The following is a 20,375-nucleotide window of genomic DNA, read 5'->3' on the forward strand; positions in this document are numbered from 1 at the left end:
AAGATCATTTACACCCATATAGATGTTATTTGGCTCATGTATAATGGTCAGTTTTCCATTAGTTATTTAATTCCCTACAAAATGAAAACCAATAGTCTGCCCCTGGGCAAGGCAGTTAACCCACTGTTCCTAGGTCGTCATTGTAAATAAGAATTTGTTCTTAACTGACTTGCATAGTTAAATAAAGGTTGAATATAATTTTTTAATCCAAAAGTAATTTTGGCTACACAGGGTTGAAATTGGATTGAATAGCAACACTATGGAGTAGTCTGTGATTGGCCTTGGTTGGCGCACGCGCAGTGGGATATACGGCAAACTTGTGGAAGTTGGGAATTCGCTATGAAGCTTTATCAAAAGGTGTTGCGTACCGCTCGAGAGAGCATTGGAAAGTGAACTTTTGGAATAGCGTTAAGGTCGCCTTTCAAGAAGTTGACGCCTGTGAAGTTATTCTTTTTGAATTGGGTAAGTTTTTAAAAAAGTTTTTTTTTTTACGTGAAAATGTGTATTTCAGTTATAACGGGCCAGTTTTTTTTTGTACTTTGACCGTTAATTGTGTGGTTTGTATCTGCGCCATTGGATTATATATGGCCAAAAACGGTCGTTTTTCTATTCAATTGAAAAACAATGGAGAAGATTTGAGACCAACTTTCTTGGAAAGTTATTTTCTCATTGATTTACGATACTGCTGTGCACAGCTGTCACTACGTTAATCAGTTGATGAGACTGCATAAGCTTTGGCAAGCTGAGGAAAACAATGAATGGGCAAAGTTTAATACATTTCCACCTTTACCACAACTCGTGATTATGGTTCCAGTGTAGCAATGAGCAATAACATCACTAATATTAAGAAGTGTTGCATACCACTGAAGTTTTTACATAATGGTCAGTGGTGTAAAGTACTTAAGAAAAAATACTTAAGGAGTTTTTTTTTTTTTTTGGGGGGGGGGGGTGTATCTGTACTTAACTATTTATATTTTCGATAACTTTTACTAATTCTTAATAATTCTTGCAATTGTGGGAGACAAGGACAAGTTAGTTCAACAATGTCATTTGGTGAGTAAAAATGGTTTATCTCGAGCCCATGTCAAATTCATTGTGTCCTTACATTTAAGGGCTCATAGTTTTATTGGTATTACTCTGTAGTCTTAAATTGTCCAGGAAAGATTGCTCCTTCCTGACATATTGTCTGTGTCCTGGCTCTTGGCTATCTCTCTGTGTATTGGGTGGGGTGGGGTGGGGGGACTGAAAGCATAACAAAGGATTTACTCTCAGACAAAGAATTTGGCTCAGTCTGCTGCGCTCAGACCAATTACTGTATTTTAGATTATATATGTATTATTTTTGGTCAAATGTCCTAAGGATAGCATGCAGTCACATGTATTATACAGTAGTGTATCCAATGACTGCAACATTATCAGGCAAGGATAATCGTTTGAAATCTGTATCAGTGCTGCAAGACAACATATTCTTCACCACAAGTCCAGCGGAAAGTTGTTGTCCAAGCCAGGTCCAGCCATAAGACCAGACTTCCAAGAGCTATAGTGACAGCTTTATGTTGACAAATGTGCCCTCCAACCTAATAGCAAGGAGACAATCAACTGTGTCTGTCCTTTTGAAGCAAAGGTTTATCAAGGAAATGTCAATGAATCTATTTCAGCATTATGTGCAGGTAGGTTTTTTCTAAAACATTTATTTTCCTTAGGCAGTGTGTCCTGTCAGTTGTTTCTCCCTCAGGCAGAGTTGAGTCAGTTCCAGCAGAGGTGAAATTCATTGATATAGTGTGGGTTGGTCCTAGTTTGTTGTGGAGAGCAAAGTATTTTAGCATACAGCTCTTCCATCCAGTGTTCAACTGAGTTATTTGACAGACCCAGCTATGTGACGTAATAGATGTCTAGCATCTAGCTTAAAAAACCCTTCCTTCAGCTGCACCCATTCTACCAGATTTTGTCCTGAGGCCGTTCTCCACCATTCAGACCTACTTTCCCTACACATTTCCCTTTCCCTACACTCCATCCATACTTCAGGAGGACTACTCCTGTGGTGGTGTATTCTGAGTGGTGGGACAGCTCCTGGGCTCTTGGTCAAACTCAGAATGTTGTGAAGCAGTTTGGGGCATTGCTGGAGTAGACCTGATCCTTGTACTTGACATTTTAATGTGAAGACTTTGTTTCTTTCATTCCATTTGTTGTTGAATTCTTATACACATTTGCATATACAGTAGCCTAAATTCCTGACTGGAATAATGTGCTTTCTGTTCACACTAAACCTCTTTGACAAGATCTTTGGCTTGCGTCACATACCAGTAGTAGCAGGACTCAACAGTGCGACCATTTATTCACCACTATTTTATTTGAGAAATTAAGGATTCAAGCTTTAAAACTCAAATATTTTTTCATTGTGCTCCTTGTAAAAAGGTCAGCGTAGAGCCCTGAGTAGTAGCTGGGAAAATGACAGTGTGACTGAAAGGAAGACATTTCTCAAGCATGTGACAGGAAGGACTTACTAACAGGACAAGGCGAAGGTCATCCTGAGTGCAGGGATGCTTTGGCCAGCAGCCTTGTTCACTATATAGCCTAACTTCAGAGATGATTGTCTCTGTATTATTTGTATTCAGTCATGCCAAGCTTTCAGCGCCTGCTTCAAAATCCATATTCAGTCTACAGTGGCAGATAGTCAAAAATATGCGCATCATAACTACAGCTAATGATGACTAGCCCCAGGACATGCATAGGAAATGCATAATTAAACTGACATTCAGTTTCTTCAGCGTGGCTATTAGTTGGAATGATGTGTATTTGTTATTGCTCTGTTCAGAATTGCAGTGTGTTGAAATAAGAACACCAGTCTGTTTGGAAGGGGTCTTTGAGGCCTACAAGTCACCACAACTAAGAGAACAAGGCCAGTCAGACATGTAGTAAGATGTCCAACGCGGCATTTTCTCCCTGTACTCTGCCCTGCCTGTGACGTTGCGTAGTTGCTCCCCCCAAGTGTGTGTTTTTGGCTGTAATTTAGTCGGTACATGCGTAAAACGGCTGTACCTTGTGTTCTCTATCCCTCGCTTTCCATGTGACTCTGAGCAGGACAAAGAGCTGTTTGTGTGCCATGTCTACAGAGCCGCGGCCACCACGACCACAGGGGTGAAGTCCCAGCCTACTATTACAACTGCAACCTGACCTCACTCCAGACATGACAAAAGGACCATTAGACATATAAGGAAAAGAAGCATTCAAACAAGCCAAGGGGTTTGAAATAGTTGGATGCTGTTCAGGAATTGGTGCACGTTTAGTGTAGTTGTATGTTTTTTTGTTTTGCTTTACATCCTGGCACTGAAGACTGAAAGCGCCTGATGTTGTGTATTTAGGTGCTGTATGGCCAAACCAACATCCAGTACTACTGTTAGGACATTCATAATTTGTATGACTGAAACATTGTGCCATATGGGGTATTTACATTCTCTACCCTACTTTGAGCCCCCTGTTAAACAACAGCTTACCAGCTGAAGGGGAGACAAGTGCATAGGTCAGTTTAGTTCTGAAGGACACATCTGTGGCACAGCTGGAACTCTATAGCTACGTAGCTATTAGTGTGTGTGTGTGTGAGGGAGAGAGAGGCTCGTCAATGGGCCAGGCGGTGTGTTTTTCTTTTCGCAAGAGTCGCACCTCCCCCTCCATATCTCTACATCTGGTTGATGTCAAACTATGTAAATAAACCAAAATAATGTCTACCTAATGATTTCAAAGGCAAACCTTAGCCAAATGGGTTAGTTCTCGCTTACAATGCACACATTCAATAATGAGACCTTACTAGGAGATTTAAACGTCTTTTTTTCTAGTGGTAGACCTTTGTTTTGTCTGATGACATGGAAGCTTTGAAAAAGAAGAACCCGCTGGTTGTTCAGAGGGTTTGCTTGTTATCCGTGAGTAAGTTAGATTTATATTTTTTATTTTACCTTTTATTTAACTAGGCAAGTCAGTTAAGAACAAATTATTATTTTCAATGACGGCCTAGGAACAGGGGATTTGAACTTGCAACCTTCCGGTTACTAGTCCAACTCTCTAACCACTAGGCTACCCTGCCGCCCCATATTATTAGGGAAAACTCCATGGTAATGGAATTACGCTGAAAATCAGATGTTTCACTTTAAAATGTATATAAAACACAAAACAATACATCTCAATTGAGATGGTTTGGGATGAGTTGGACCGCAGTGTGAAGGAAAAGCAGCCAAAAAGTGCTCAGCATATGTGGGAACTCCTTCAAGACTGTTGAAAAGAATTCCAAATGAAGCTGGTTAGAGTGTACAAAGCTGTCATCAAGGCAAAGGATGGCTACTTTGAAGAATCTCAAATATAAAAAATATATATTGATTTGCCCAACACTGTTTTATTTCCCCCCCCCATAGGTTTGATATCTTCACTATTATTCTGCAATGTAGAAAAATAGTACAAAAATAAAGAAAACCCTTGAATGAGTAGGTGTGTCCAAACTTTTAACTGGTTGTGTGTGGCAGAGCACATCTGGAAGAGGTTTGAAGGAATCCAGGGGGAGGGCTGGTCATACAGGTCACAGAGATGCCAGTGTCAGTTACTGAACTGACACCTCATACTGAGCACTGAACTGCTCTGGAATGAAAGTTTCAATGCCTTACCCACAGTAGAACTGTCTGTGTAGCCTAGAGCCGACGAGTTGCCATTACTGGCAGACAGTACTTTACAAGGCTGCATAGATAACTGTTTTTCTGTAGAGACTGTGGTTTTAAAACTTGCTTTGGGTGAATCTGCCAGCCACTGAGTGACATAACAGAAATGGAAAACTCTTGCTCTTCACCATAAAGTGGTACTTTACTGGTTCAGTGAGTCATTGTGAGTAGATGGGCTATGTGGTGTTAATTCCCACTACCCGTTTTAGCAAAGACAAAGACACGGATTACAATTGTACTTGTTTTTCCATTGTGTCCATGGCGCTCTACTTTCAAAAGGTATGCTTCAGTTGATTTCATTAGGTCCTGATTTTAATATTAGATAAAGACCATGTTCTCTTGCTATTATTTAAATGTAAACTGCCCCTTAGAACCAACTTAGGCAGTTTAAAACCAGATATGTGACATCAGTATCGGAGTCAGGAACATCAATTCTAGTGTAAAAATTTACTACAGGATCATTTTGGCCATTTAAGTCAGTCTCATCCAAAACTGAATTTTGTAAGTTTGTCACGACTTACTGGGGGGTTGGGTATGGATTACAATCATCATGCCCACTAACACGAGAGAAGCAGTTTTACTGATTGCACTCCATCAGCTGCCCACACTCTATCCAATCATAGCAACCAGAACCTCCAGACAGTGAGAGAGACCTGCCCATTACACAGCACCTCAGACTGGTTTACATAAGACCACACATTATGTTAAAATAACCCTTGGCCCTAAGCCCTTTATGGAGTTGCCACTTGCTGATAGTTTGGTGTCAATCATTTGAGTCTGCCACTTTTTGGGGCAAAATGAGAATTGAGACTGACAGAGTGCTCTTGATATAGTGTATTATCAATATTCCAAAACCCATCGGTGAGCATCTTGTATCCCCCCCTGTAACCTGTTTTGTAACATGATTCCCTATGAAACACTGCCAGACAGACACATTCTGGTAATAGATGTCGAGAAGGGTGTAAAAAAAACTAGACGCACCGAAGCACACACATTGCCAGTGACTTGATAAGCTGAATGTGGCTCACTGTACCTGCTAGCTACTACCTGTTACATAGCGTCATCGACAAACACAGAGTTGGAACTTAGCTAGCGAGTGATTTTGGGCACTGATAAACAGCGCGCAGCTTGTACTTTAAAGCGATTCCATGGTATCAGAATCGAGCTTTTGGTTCCGTTTCTTTACTTTTAAAATGTATGCCAAACAAAAAACATTGATTTCAAAGTTTAACAAACCATACAACACTATGCCCAAGGACCACTTTTAACAACTTCTACAGAAATATTTACAAAATTGAATTTAGTGGAGGAACTGTGCAGATGCAAACTTTGGTAATGGAATTATGTTCAAATCTCCTTCAGGTTTTTCTGCAATCACGTTCTCCCAAAACGCTGTTAAATAAATGCTCCAAATGAATATTCAAAGATAGCTGACACCCTACTCATTCTGCACATATGACATGGCACATTGAAAAAAATCTCTCTTGGTTATTGATCTATAGTAAGTGAAGTGGATATACACCGAGAAATGGAATTACATCATGGGTCCCTGATCTGTACTACACGGAAATGAGTGATGCACCGATGACATTTTTGTCCGATAAGATATCAGATATTTTCCTTGCCAAAAAAACGATAGCGAAAACTGATATGAAACATTTTTGCAGCCTTTTAAGCATTCTAGTACAGTTAAATAATTAACACACACACATGGACGCAGTGGTCTAAGGCACTGCATCTCAGTGCAAGAGGTGTCACTACAGTCCCTGGTTCGAATCCAGGCTGTATCACATCCGGCCGTGATTGGGAGTCCCATAGGGCGGCGCACAATTGACCCAGGTTTGGCCGGGGTAGGCCGTGATTGTAAATAATAATTTCTTCTTACCTGACTTGTCTAGTTAAATAAAGGTTTTACACACAGTTATTTTGTTAGTATTTACAGATGTCCCCATTACCAGTAAAAAAAAATCAAAACCTATTTCTTTTACTTACTTGCTGTGCTGTTTTGTTATTATTTTGTTCAGTCGTTTCATTCTCAACCAGGATTTCATCAAATCAATTTTTATTTGTCACATGCACCAAATACAACAGGTGCATCATTCATTTCTGTGTAGTACAGATCAGGGATCTGACAGTGAAATGCTTACTTAACTGCATTGTTGGTTAAGGGCTTTTAAGAAAATCCCTAAAAATGTGAGATATAAGAATAACAAATAATTAAGAGCAGCAGTAAATAACAATAGCGGGGCTATTTACAGGGGACACCGGTACAGAGGACACCGGTACAGAGTCTATGTGCATGGGGCACCAGTGTCAAGGTAATTATGTACATGTAGGTAGAGTTGTTAAAGTGGCTTTGCATAGATAACAGAGAGTAGCAGCAGCAGCATTTTGTACGGGGGCAAATGCAAATAGTCTGGATAGCCATTTGATTAGCTGTTCAGGAGTCTTATGGCTTGGGCGTAGAAGCTGTTTAGAAGCCTCTTGGACCTGGACTTGGCGCTTCGGTACCATTTTCCGTGCGGTAGCAGGGAGAACAGTCTGACTAGGGTGGCTGGAGGCCATGACAATTTTATGGGCCTTCCTCTGACACCGCCTTGTATAGAGCACATTAATGAGCATGCAATACGACTTTCCTCAGTACGAAATCCTCAACAACCCACTGTGCTGTGTCAGACTCAGCAAGCTCATGGGGCTGATATCGCTGGTCCAAATGTCAGTCGTGAAGCTAATAGCAGTGACGCTATTACTGTGTAACTCCGGTAGTGCAACAGCTGAAAAATAGCGCACTTGGTATATTAGTGTCTAGTTTGAGAAACAGACTCCTCACAAGTCCTCAACTGGCAGCTTCATTAAATAGTACCCGCAAAACACCAGTCTCAACGTCAACAGTTAAGAGGCGGCTCCGGGATGCTGACCTTCTAGGCAGAGTTCTTCTATCCAGTGTCTTGTTCTTTTGCCCATCTTTTTTTGGGCCAGTCTGAGAAGGCCAGTATCCCAGAGTCACCTCTTCCCTGTGAGGCATCTGGACCTGGACTCTTCACTTGTGAGGCGTCTGTTTCTCAAACGAGACACTCTAATGTACTTGTCCTCTTGCTTAGTTGTGCACTGGGGCCTCCCACTCTTTCTATTCTGGTTAGAGCCAGTTTGCGCTGTTCTGTGAAGGGAGTAGTACACAGTGTTGTACGAGATCTTCAGTTTCTTGGCAATTTCTCGTATGGAATGGCCTTCATTTCTCAGAACAAGAATAGACTGACCTGTTTCAAAAGAAAGGTCTTTGTTTCTCGCCATTTTGAGTCTGTAATCGAACCCACAAATGCTCATGCTCCAGTTGTATTGCTGCTTTAATCAGCACAACAGTTTTCAGCTGTGCTAACATAACCCTTTTGAAATGTTTTAATGATCAATTATCCTTTTAAAATGATAAACTTGGATTAGCTAACACAACGTGCCATTGGAACATATGATTGATGGTTGCGGATAATGGGCCTCTGTACGCCCATGTAGATATTGCAAAATCAGCCGTTTCCAGCTATAATAGTCATTTACAACATTAACAATTACACTGTATTTCTGATAAATGTGGAATTTATTTTATTGGACAAAAACATGCTTTTCTTTCAAAGACGAGGACTTTTCTAAGTGAACTTCTGAACGGTAGTGTACATTATATAGGTATGCACATCAGCTTTGACATCGGTTTTGCACATCAGCTTTAAACTAGACATCGGGCCAATGCTGACATTTTCAGTTAATATCGTCCGTTACCGATATGTTCGCTGATGTATCGTGCATCCCTAAATGGAAATACATAATTATGGGAGTAAATTTAATTATCATGTTTCACATGTTTGGATAGCAGAGCACAGTAGAGTACAATACAGCAGAGTAGAATACAGCTCAATACAATATACTACTGTACTTTACTGGACTCACTGTACTAGCCAAACTTGTGAAACAAATGTCTATGATAGGTTCAGATTTGGTCCGGTCCATCTGTGGACGTTAACATCAAGGCCAGGGAGGACTGACCGACTATCAACTACTTTTCAACGTCCATGGACGTCCGGTGTCGGTCGGTGCTCAATGGGTGAGTATGCCTGGTTAAAGTAAATGGAAAGAGTGGGAGCTCATAGGTAGGTGTCATAGGGCGGAGCACAATTGGCCCAGTGTCGTCCTGGTTAGGATTTGGCCGGTGTAGGTCGTTGTAAATAAGAATTTGTTCTTAACTGACTTGCCTAGTTAAAGTAAGGGTGGTTTCACACTTGGTCCCTTTCAGCCAATTTTTCTTTTTACTCCGTGTGCACGCAGACCCCCCCCAAAAGAGCCCCTGAAGCGAACCAAACTGAGTCCATCTCGGTTTGCTTAGATTCCATGGTCCAGGTCCATTTTTTTAGGGGAACCTCCACAGGTCAGGTTTGCTTGTTATTCCAGTAACAAACACTAAACTACTGCAACACTGTTTCCCCTGCCATAACCCCTCTCATTGGTGCCACAAAAGAGCTGATGATGTTGAGAAAAGGTGTGCTGTTTTTGGAGATGGTCTGTTTGGTTCCCTTCAGGGGCTCTTTTGAGGGGTCTGCGTTCCTTTGTCACACTGCACTAAAAAATTAAGCAAACCACACTGAGTAAAAAAAAAATGGCTAGTGTGAAAACACCCTTAAAGAGGAGAGGTGACATTAACAGGAGAGGGATGGAGAAAGGCAGAGACTGAGAGATTGTCCAGACTGACTGTTTTAACTCCGTTGGTTTGACCACCAGTCAACAGAAAGACAAAATGGTTATAAGCTGACCATCACAGTATGCCAATAGACGGGAGGACAGTAGCAGGTGACCCAACTGTGGTTTGTGACTTATAATTTCTCATTGTAGCCAATTCAAATAGAGTAATTCCTTATTGTTTTGGGTAATTGCGTTAACAATTTGGCAACGGAATTCCGAGTTCTAATCACTTAATACTTCATAAGTAAAATTGATATCAGTAAAATCATTAACTAATTGGTAGGTCTAACATTTACTTGTTAGTTCTATGAACTTTCATTATCCTCACTCATGAGGGAGAGAAATGTGAGTTATTTTTTGTTAAGGAATTGCAAGACACAATATTTCTAAAACTTGGAGGTAAAAAATGTATCTAAAACTAAATGTGTTGATATTAGTTGGCAGGGGACTTTACATCAACATTGTGTTTTGATGTATTTCTGACTTTCTGGTAGAAGTTTTCTAAGACCCTGTTTCCATATGTTAATCAAGAAATCAGACTACTTTTGCCAAATTTAAGATGAAAAATGTTTATGCCTTAATTTCACAAAAATATAGACTCTTAGCTTTCATTTGACACAATTTGATAGGCACCTATGCATTTCAGATGTTGGTGCTCATGGGTCCTTTTCGATGGAAATGTAATGTACAATAGTTTGACAGCTTGCAGATGAGGACGTTGTAGACCTGCTCTAAGAAAACTTTCCCGACTTGATGCATTGACTAGTTTTTAGGCTACCTTTTTTACTTGAGAAATACTGCACCAAACACCTTAGCTGGATTTCAAATTGTGTGATTAAGACCTCTGCACAAACATCTTAATTACAGATTTCTTGATATATCTTAGTCAGTCAGACTATTTTAAGAAGTGGCTATGTTGCTACGGTGACTCATGAGGGACAAACAGTACCTACCAGGGTATGATATGTGAATATAACACACCCACATCAAACCACACCCACAAGACAACTCTGGTTGTGCTTCGGTCATGGCCCCAAACATTTTTATAAGCAATCTTCAAAACGAGGCAAAATATGAATGTGCAGTTGGCCTTTTATTGTATTTACATCATATGCAAACTGTTATTGTCTCTCCCTATTAAATATGTCATTTGAGACTGGAGTAATACTAATTTGCTAATCCAGTATGTACCATTTAATTTACTGTGACCTCAAGCTATGAGACTGATTGAGAGAAGCCGAAGGGGTAACAGAGAATGAACGCTAAAGAAGTTATATGATATCTTGTCAACTTTGCTGATCTTTAATCTCGCATAGAAACGTTTGTGCCAAATCCTGTCTCAGAAGCATTCGACCTACTGAATTACTACGTTAAAGGAAATTGAGCTTGCCTGCTTTTAGTGCATTTACCCTTTTCTTTAGGTTCCTTATTAGTTTAATTGTACTATACCAGAGAGGGAACATTCATGTTTGAATTCTTAAAACTGCTGTTCCAGTTAGAAACATGTCCACGTTTTGGGTGTCCCTCTTGGGGTGAGACAAACGGCTGACCAAATAAAGCTTCCCCCTCCCTGGAGTGAGAGTGGGATGGCTCTCCGTCAGAAGGAAATGCCTTGGGAAGAAAAAGCAATGGCACTAAAGGCGTCAGTCAGCATGTTTCGGTTCGGCAGGCGCCTAGTCCACTCGGCTAACCGAGCGAGTGTGCTCACATGCGCTCTTATAAGAAAAAGCGGCAATAGTAAAATAGTCAATAGTTTGTCCAGCTTGAGATGCCGTAGCCAATATACACTTCCTCGAAATAGTCCGAATTAATTTTAGACAACTAAAGAAATCTGTCATTGTTTTGAAGTTTTTGCCGAATAAATCTTAGTTGCACAATTTTACGTCTAAGGTGTTTGGTGCAGTATTTTTCAGCCGAAAAAGTCAGCAAATAATTAATCTTGACAATAACATCAATCAGATTATTTCAGTTATCAGTTGGCATGTCCAGTGAACAATGATTCCGTGTTGTTGTTTTTTGAAGGGTATGAACCATCCAAGACAATTGTGTGGGCAGCTTTATAAAACGACTTGTTTTCTGCTGGAAAATGTTTCTGTGTGCGCAACTCCCTCTTCAGTTGCCCTGCCATCGCTGGTACAATTCATCATTGTTTATTGAGTAGTGCAACTGTATAGCAATGTAAGCCTATTTTGAAGGGAATATTACCCATGTAGCCTAAAGGGCCCATGATGGAAGTGGGTGACTGGACACAATGCCCTCCGTGTTGAATGTGCAGGCTCCCTCTCCCCGTCTCTAATAAATGCCAATTATTTAATTTGGCTCTTTTAGCCCCCTCTCCTACCCTGAGTTATGCTTCCATGGACAAGGAGAGGGCTCTCTCTCATTACCCTCCAATTCAATTGACTTTGTGTCTTGATGATTTCATATCCTCCCAGGCTATTTTACATTTCTCTATTAGATTGTACATTTTTCAATATGTAATATAACATTAGACCTACCATGAAAGTGAAGTTGTCCGGTCCATTTAGGTGAATGAGCTGCATGTTGGGTCAGGAGGCTGGGAGTGATGCTTTGTTATGGAAGCTTAGATTTCCAGCCAAGCCAACATGCTGTGGGGAGAGATCCCTGGTAGAATGGGACCATTATTCCAGATAAGAGCCAACTCTCAATCCCCATGACTGGTCTCAGGGTATCTTTGCTGGGGTGAGAAATCACTGTTATGGTTTTGCCTCTGAGAGCTCCTCTTTGTTTTTGACTTGCATGTTGTGGTTACTTACAGTTCATTTCACTCGCAATACCAGTTTCCTTTCTGGTTTCCTACATTGGTAATCTCCATATGCAAATGTTGGGTAACTGTCTGGCAGTTTACAATCACCTTATCCTCTCTTTTCATTAGGTGGCCCAGTTGCCCTACACCTGCTCCATGGAAACGCCCAATAGGCCCTAAATAATTTCCAAGTAAACACCCAGTCATAGGCTTGAGCCGTGACCCCATTATTAAAGTTAATTGCGGAGGTCGGTACTAAATGCAGTCATCAATGGGGAAGTTGTGAGGCACCAGATTTACACTATAGGATAATACATGTAGGAGTAGCTGTTGACTCTGACTCTGAGGTAGGAGTAGGAGGCTAAGACGCATTTGATTTAGCCAATGCATTGGGGGAGAAATACAACAGTGAATGTCGTCATACAACCGTGAATCTTCATGATAGATAATAGAAACCTTTATAATGGGATATATTGTTTAAAAAAAAAGAGGAATATGATTTCATATTCATCCAAATGTACCAGGGACACAATTATGCCTCCGAACAACAAATACCAGACATGTGCATTGTAATTACATTTGATCACACAAGACATGGGAATTCCCTAATGTCCCATTCACATGGAGGGAGAAAATTCTACATCTTATTTGCAGTTTCATTCTACAACTAACTGTAGGCTAGAACATTATCCTTACTACCAGGAAGTGGCTTACAAATTAAGGTGCATAGAAACGCCTTTCATCAAATATTACTGTAATCATCACAAAAGTTGTCAAATCTGTTTGTGTTGTAATGTAGGGGGGTCCTGACTCTTGGGTGGTCTCTGTCCTCTTTAGATCTGTCTGTGTGAAATGTGTAGACTTGAACTACCCACGGGGTTCATGTAATTTACTGCTCAAGTTTTAAAAGCCATTGAAATGCCATTTTCAGACCGATTTTTTTTTTTACAAGCACATCGTCTAACTTGTGCTGTTGTCTTCTGGGCAATGGCTGTTCAGTTTGTCATTGGTCTTTTACTTGACACTTCTGTTTTCTTTTCAGATCCACAGTGGGGGGGTGAAGATGATGTCCGACGCCAGCGAGATGTTGGCAGCCGCCTTGGAGCAAATGGATGGGATCATAGCAGGTAACGCGCAAAACTCACGCACACTCACATTCTGAACTGTGGGGCTGATCCCCTTCAAATATGTACATAAATGCCTCTTAAATAAGCCCTTGATATCTATCCTCTGGACTAGGGTTCCCATGCTGCTGCTCTTAGGATGTGACTGTGGTACTGGTCTGGGATGTTTCCCAGTGCAGTCCTCCAATATGAGAAAGCAAGACGTTCCATTGTTTCAGCAGTGATGGAAACAAATTATTATTCAAGGCCTACTGCTAATATGGTTTGCAGGCATTGCATGCCTCAGCCATGGCCTGAATGGAGGGTGGCACGCCTGTTGGGATGGCAATCCTACATCTTCCATCTGTATTGTATTTTACAGTTTTGTATGTATTTATTATAGTGGTCATGTACGTGGCTCAGTTCATAAGAGCCCAGGCTTTTCCACTGACTTGTATATTTTTTAGAATTGACCAGCCATCCCTCTTGGAAAGGTCACATGACATCCTCTAGCCCCTGTTACCACAGAACCCACTGCATTCACTCTGTCCCTGGCTGCCTTTTTAGGGAAGACTTGTATATTTATTTATCCCTCTATTTATTTTTCTCTTCTACATTTCTATGAAGGTTGTTGGATTATAGTACACACTGGAAACGTGGCTTTTCCAAGTCCAACACACATGCTTCTGCTCAGGCCTCTTGCACACAATTAACAAAAATATATCAATATCTAATCTGTTATTCTTTGCTTTTAAAATGTGTGGTATGTGATTTTTCAGGACACATTCAGAAATCCACATCTGCAGCGCATCACATGGGTCAATGACATCCCACGTGGTGATATTGTCTTTCATCCTCCTCGTTGAAGGGAATTGGGAGAGGATGGGCGAGGCTCACACTTCCAACCACAGGGCTAAAAGTATAGATGTACCAGTCAAGTGTGGACACACCTACTCATTCAAGGGTTTTTCTTTATTTTCACTATTTTCTACATTGTAGAATAATAGTGAAGCCATCATAACTATGAAATAACAAATGGATTCAGGAACCAAAAAGTGTTATTTTAGATTCTTAAAAGTAGCCACCCTTTGCCTTGATGACAGCTTTGCACTCGCTTGGCATTTTCGCAACCGCTTCACCTGGAATGATTTATCCAACTGTCTTTTAAGGTGTTCCTACATATGCTGAGAACTTGTTGGCTGCTTTTCCTTCACTTTGTGGTCCAACCCATCCCACCACAATTGGGTTGAGGTCAGGTGATTGTGGAGGCCAGATTATCTGATACAGCACCCCATCTCCCCTTCTTGGTCAAATAGCCCTTACACAGCCTGGAGGTGTGTTGGGTCATTGTCCTGTTGAGAAACAAATGATAGTTCCACCTAAGTGCACACCAGATGGGGTGGTGTATCGTTGCAGAATGCTATGATAGCCATACAGGTTAAGTGTGCCTTGAATTCTAAATAAATCCGTGTCACCAGCAAAGCAACATCACACGACCACCTCCATGCTTCACGGTGGGAACCACACATGCGGAGATCATCCGTTCACCTACACTGCGTCTCAAAGGCACGGCGTTTGGAACCAAAAATCTCAAATTTGATCTCCTCAGACCAAAGGACAGATTTCCACTGGTCTAATGACCATTGCTTGTGTTTCTTGGCCCAAGCAAGTCTCTTCTTCTTATTGGTGTCCTTTAGTAATGGTTTCTTTGCAGCAATTCGACCATGAAGGCCTGACTCAAGCGGCCTCTGAACAGTTGACATTGATGTGTCTGTTACTTGAACTCTGAATTTCTGAGGCTGCTAACTCTAATGAATTTATTCTCTGCTGCAGAGGATAACTTTGGGTCTTCCTTTCCTGTGGCGGTCCTCCTGAGAGCCAGTTTCTGCAACTGCACTTGAAGAATCTTAAAGTAATGGACTGTCGTTTTCTGTTTGCTTATTTGATCTGTTCATGCCATAATTTGGACATGGTCTTTTACCAAATAGGGCCATCTTCTGTATACCACCCCTACCTTGTCGCAACACTGATTGGCTCAAACGCATTAAAAAGGTAAGAATTCCACAAATTATCTTTTAACAAGGCACACACTGTTGAAATGCATTCCAGGTGACTACCTCACAAAGCTGGTTGAGAGTGCCAAGTGTGTCGAGTGTACAAAGCTGTCAACCACCCTTTGCCTTGATATTTGAAGAATCTCAAATACAAAATATATATTTTTTTCTGTTACATGATTCCATATGTGTTATTTCATAGTTTTGATGTCTTCACTATTATTCTACAATGTAAAAAATAAAGATAAATCCTTGCATGAGTAGGTGTGTCCAAACCTTGCCTGGTACTGTACCTCCCTGGTACTGTACCTCCCTGGTACTGTATATCTAAGCTTCTAACTTGCTTATTTGTTCCTAACCACCTCTCGCCTAACCATGGCCCCAACAGGCTCCAAGGCTATGGACTACTCCAATGGGCTGTTTGACTGCCAGTCGCCCACCTCTCCCTTCCTGGGAAGCCTGCGGGCGCTGCACCTGCTGGAGGACCTGCGGGCGGCGCTGGAGATGATGGACCAGGATGAGAGGGAGGGCCTCCGCTGCCAGGTCCCTGACACCACTGCCGACGGCCTAGTGGAGTGGCTGCAGCAGGGACAACTGGTAGGTAACTCCCTCTGCATTTGCAACAGTAAGGAAACAAACACTGTTAATGTTAGTCAGTATTTTTACTATTGTTAGACATGCTCTGGAACAAAGTATTTGTTAAACCTCCCGCTTTCTGCTGAATGTGTCAATGTGTAGTTCATACATGCATCGTTTATGAGCGGAATTACTGTCTTACCTCAATCTGCCCCTTGCCATTTGAGTGGCAGCTAGTTAGATGAGCACACAGCAGAACGAGAGAGAGAGCGCAATGATGTGGTACATCAACTTTTGGCTCGCCAGCGCTACTTTCAGAACTGCTGGCTAAAAAGTATACAGAAGTACCGGAGGATCTCTTTAATGCATGAGAGATTCCGAATTTGAGTGTAATCATGGAAAATGTATTGCTGATGAGTATTCCACACATTGAAGTACTTTTATTTAGACTAGATTCCTTTTGTGATTGCACAGGCAGTGGTCTGCTTGGTCTTCACAGCCTTACCTGTTATTTATACCTTCACTCTGTTGATTGTATGGCTATTGTGTGATGACATGCTTTGTGAGTAAGTGTCTCTGGAGCGGGGTCTGAAATGGTTTCCATCCTCTTTACTGGAGATGATGTTTTCCTCCCTCAAGCCCTTTCGTTCCCTGTGTGAAATATGAGAAGAGGAGTTCAGTTTTTGATTCAATTGCCACTTTAGTCACACATAAAGCACTTGCATGTGAGAACCCTATTTACCCTCACGTGTCTCTCAAATAACATGCATTTCACGTGTCACCAGCCATTTTTTCTTCTTTGTTCTCCCCAGGGGAAAATCATGTGATGTTCTTTTCAATATAGGGATGCTATGACATCTGAATGCTGTATGCTGGCCTTTGAGATGGAGTGGTACATCTTCCATATGACTGGAGGCTGCTCTATTCCTAGGGTCAGGAGTCTTTCCTGGTATGGTGGTAGGGCAAAGTGTTATTCCTGACCATATTTATGGCCTCTCTAAGCACTTGGCTTTGGTTGTTTGTGATTTCAGACCAATGGAAATGGCTCCGCCATGATCTACCAGGAACGACTGTCACGGGTGGAGAGCGATAAGGAGTGTCTCGTCCTCCAGGTGTGTGTCACGAGGCCATGAACAAGCAGACACCAGCTTTAACAAATAGGAAATACCACCCCATATTGAAAAAATGTGAACATTACCAAATAAATTGAACATGCAAACCATACATTAGCAAGGGTGCTCTGTTTAAAGTGTATTTGATAGGTAGCTGTTGAATTCAGTAGGTTTTACCTATTCATGGTGTGAGTGGAAGACATGCATCATAGAGCATGCTCTTAGATCACTAACCCATACCCTGAAAACAACACGCAGATGACGTGGCGTATTATTGAGTGACGACTGTCCCCAGGTGAGTGTTCTCTCAGACCAGGTGGAGGTGCAGGGGGAGAAGATCAGGGATTTGGACATGTGTCTGGAGGAGCACAGAGAGAAACTCGACGCCACTGAAGAAACGCTGCAGCAGGTGAGGCCCCAGCAGGGTTGCAGTGTATTATGGTTATTAGCAGTATATTCTGTCTTATGAGACAGAACCTTGGGCTCAAGGTATTGGTCAGCCTTTTGATCCAAATGTTTCTTTCTGAATGAACACTGATTAACACACTTAATACACTTCGCTCCTACTCGTTTGTGACTGTCCTGTGCAGGAGCTCTTGAGCAGGTCGACCCTGGAGACCCAGAAGCTGGAGCTGATGACCGAGGTGTCCAGTCTGAAACTGAAGCTGACCACTGTGGCGAGAGATCTCAGGGATAGTGAGGTACACGGATGCATTATGGCGATAGACTCACCCACACAGAGATATCATGTCTTTGGTAGATATTTGGAGTTTTGTTCAACGGCAGGCAGACTTCTTAGAATATTAGGATGTGAGTTTATATGAATCTTGGCAGTCACCCAAACATTTAATACCATGCAGAGGTCTGTCTCAGTCGGATGGAGTGGGCCCTGATCCGTCATGCAGATCCTGGACTGGCGGGCAGGGAGTGCCAAAACACTGCCTTGCTCCAGCAGCCATTTCCTCTCATAAAATAATTCATATCCCCTCCAGAGAAGCTGGGAGTCTGACAGTCAGGGTTTCCATACACCTAATCTATGAGCACTGAGCAGGCCTGGGCTGGAGGAATCAGGATATTGGATCTTGAGTTTGGGTTTCCGACACTACTATAACCTAGGGAGAGGTGTGTAGAAAGGCAATGTCTTCCATATATATTTAATATCGCCTTTGTTTAATGTTTGGCTTTGTTTGGCTGTAAATCACACACCCATGAGTCTGATCCATTTCTTCTTTCCTACCCACGGTGCTCTGCGGTTTTTACTCTTGTCTAAATGTATGCGTCGTGAATCATGTAGCACATTCTTGTTTAATGATGATGCATATTTCCTGAGTGCTCCGTCTATACGGTAATTGCTCCAAGGTGCAGGAGTATGTATTATCCATGACATAAAAGCAGTTGTAATGGTAATTGACCATGACGCTTTCTTCAAAATCAAGGATCTGTCTCCATGTTGTAGTGGGCTTCTCTGTTTCTCGTTCTCTTTCTAAATAATCTTTGGTGCCTCATTGAGGATTTTTCACTCTATTAAAAACATCCCCCACAGTTTCCTCCAATAGTCTCAGCTGACCCCTTGGACATGTGTGTAATGCAGTCTTTTACCTCCCCAGGGGTTGTACCAGGAAGTCAATGACCTGCGGTTCAGGGTGACCGATATGGAGAATGAAAGACTGCAGTGTGAGAAGAAACTTAAATCCACCAAAGTGAGTAGCATGGTTAAGAATCTGTCTGCAATACGAAGGCCTTATGTCAGTCCGTTCAAATTAGATTGTGCATGACATGGTCCACAGATTAAGTTTGACTCCCTCTACACTTTTTCTACATCATGTAGGTACTGAATCTATTGTTCCCTTGTATGTTGGTTATAAATCACTGCGTTCACTCTTAGTAATACCACCTTCCTTCATGGTTCATACCCTTTGTCTCCTCTCTCCTTTTCTCCTCCTCTCTCACCCCTGCCTGGCTAACTTCTCCCCTGCAATGTGTTAACCTGCCCCATTCCTAGGGCTGCGACAGGTTAAGGTTCACTGGAGGTGTGGTGCAGAAGTTAACACCCTGTGCTCTGCTCTTCCCTGTCTGTCCTTATGGGCCTCTAAACCTTCCCTCTGTCCATTGACACTATCCATTTTTCCAACTTTCAGCACATTTCCACTTTGACTAAGTTCTCCTACCAGCTAAGTATAAGTTGCAGATTTCTTAACACGCTCGTTTTTCATTTCTTCCTGCCCTGATCCACTTAACATACAATTAACTGTACATTGATCCTAAAATGTCTTAACCCTTTGGCTAAGTAAGCTAAACTAATGGATGGAACTGAATGGTCACGGATGACCTTCTGCTGGAGATTAACATCCCAATGGAGCTGTTCTTTGTCAGTGGAATGTGAAAGAAACTGACATGTTTACAGTGTGTTTGTATGGTTCTCTGGTTAAGACACCAGTCCTCTGGTAGAATGTATCCTCACTCTAACCTCATTCTGGGTCATACTGCCCTGCAGCACAGTTGGCATCAGACTGGGTTTTTACTTTCAGTTTGGTCAGACTCTGTTGTCTAGCTGGGTTTTATATAGATCTTGGCCTGTATTCATAGTGTCCGATACGAAGAATGCTTCTCTAGTATGAGTTTTGCCTTTTAGGTTAAAATGAATGGACAGGGGATCTGATCCTAGATCAGTGGGGTATACTACAATGCAGGTTCAATGGGTTAGCCAGATAACTTTAATAAACAACCAGAAATAACTATTGATTTTCTGGATAATGAAGAAAGCTACATTTAGATATGTGTATCTGGTTGTTGAATCAATTAGGACATGCACATTTTCAAGCTTCTCTCTAAAAAATAAAAAGTTATTTGTGACTATTTAGGCAAGTTAGCTCATTGATCCTGCTTTATAATCTACCCCTCTACTCTGAGACACTTAATGAATATGGCCCTAGATATGTATCTGTAGTATAATGAGGTCAGAATGGTCCCGAACATGATCCTCTCCCATTCAGGAGGAACTGCAGACTCTTCAGAGGCAGCTGGAGGAGCTGAGGAGACTAAAAGACCAGGCTACACAGGGAGTGCTGACCCCAGACAGAACAGATGGAGAGAAAGGTGGGAGTACAGTTACTAGACATGTGGGAGGGAGGGGGACCTCACTTCACTCTCATACACACGAGGAGCCATAATATTTCAATAGGCTTAACTTGCACCTTGACAGATTTACGGCAACAAGTTTCCAACATTCCTTTTCCTAATTCGTCTGCAGTTATTTCTGCCCTTAAGTCCCCTTAAGTAATGAAGGGTACCATCAAGACATGGCCTGAGCATTGGACTTTCCCCCTGAAATACAATTTTCAA

The 20,375-nt window shown here is 41.8% G+C and overlaps 1 protein-coding gene across 5 annotated transcripts in view; it reads left to right on the forward strand.

Moving 5' to 3' along the window:
- The first annotated feature begins 325 nt into the window (after positions 1–325).
- Positions 326–20,375, forward strand: part of LOC135515808 (liprin-beta-1-like) — a 30,166-nt gene continuing 10,116 nt past the window's right edge. For 2 of the 5 annotated variants that reach the window (XM_064939545.1, XM_064939546.1), the window contains exons 1-8: positions 326–462; positions 13,231–13,315; positions 15,734–15,942; positions 16,953–17,033; positions 17,329–17,442; positions 17,624–17,734; positions 18,641–18,733; positions 20,027–20,129. In XM_064939545.1, coding sequence (XP_064795617.1) covers positions 13,252–13,315; positions 15,734–15,942; positions 16,953–17,033; positions 17,329–17,442; positions 17,624–17,734; positions 18,641–18,733; positions 20,027–20,129 — 775 coding nt within the window. In that variant the 5' untranslated portion in view covers positions 326–462; positions 13,231–13,251. Of the gene's footprint in view, positions 463–13,230; positions 15,943–16,952; positions 17,034–17,328; positions 17,443–17,623; positions 17,735–18,640; positions 18,734–20,026; positions 20,130–20,375 lie in introns of those variants that run through there. The other 3 variants (XM_064939549.1, XM_064939550.1, XM_064939548.1) reach the window with 3 other exon arrangements.

This window comes from Oncorhynchus masou, chromosome 27, assembly GCF_036934945.1.
Source record: "Oncorhynchus masou masou isolate Uvic2021 chromosome 27, UVic_Omas_1.1, whole genome shotgun sequence".
Taxonomy (NCBI): Eukaryota; Metazoa; Chordata; class Actinopteri; order Salmoniformes; family Salmonidae; genus Oncorhynchus; species Oncorhynchus masou.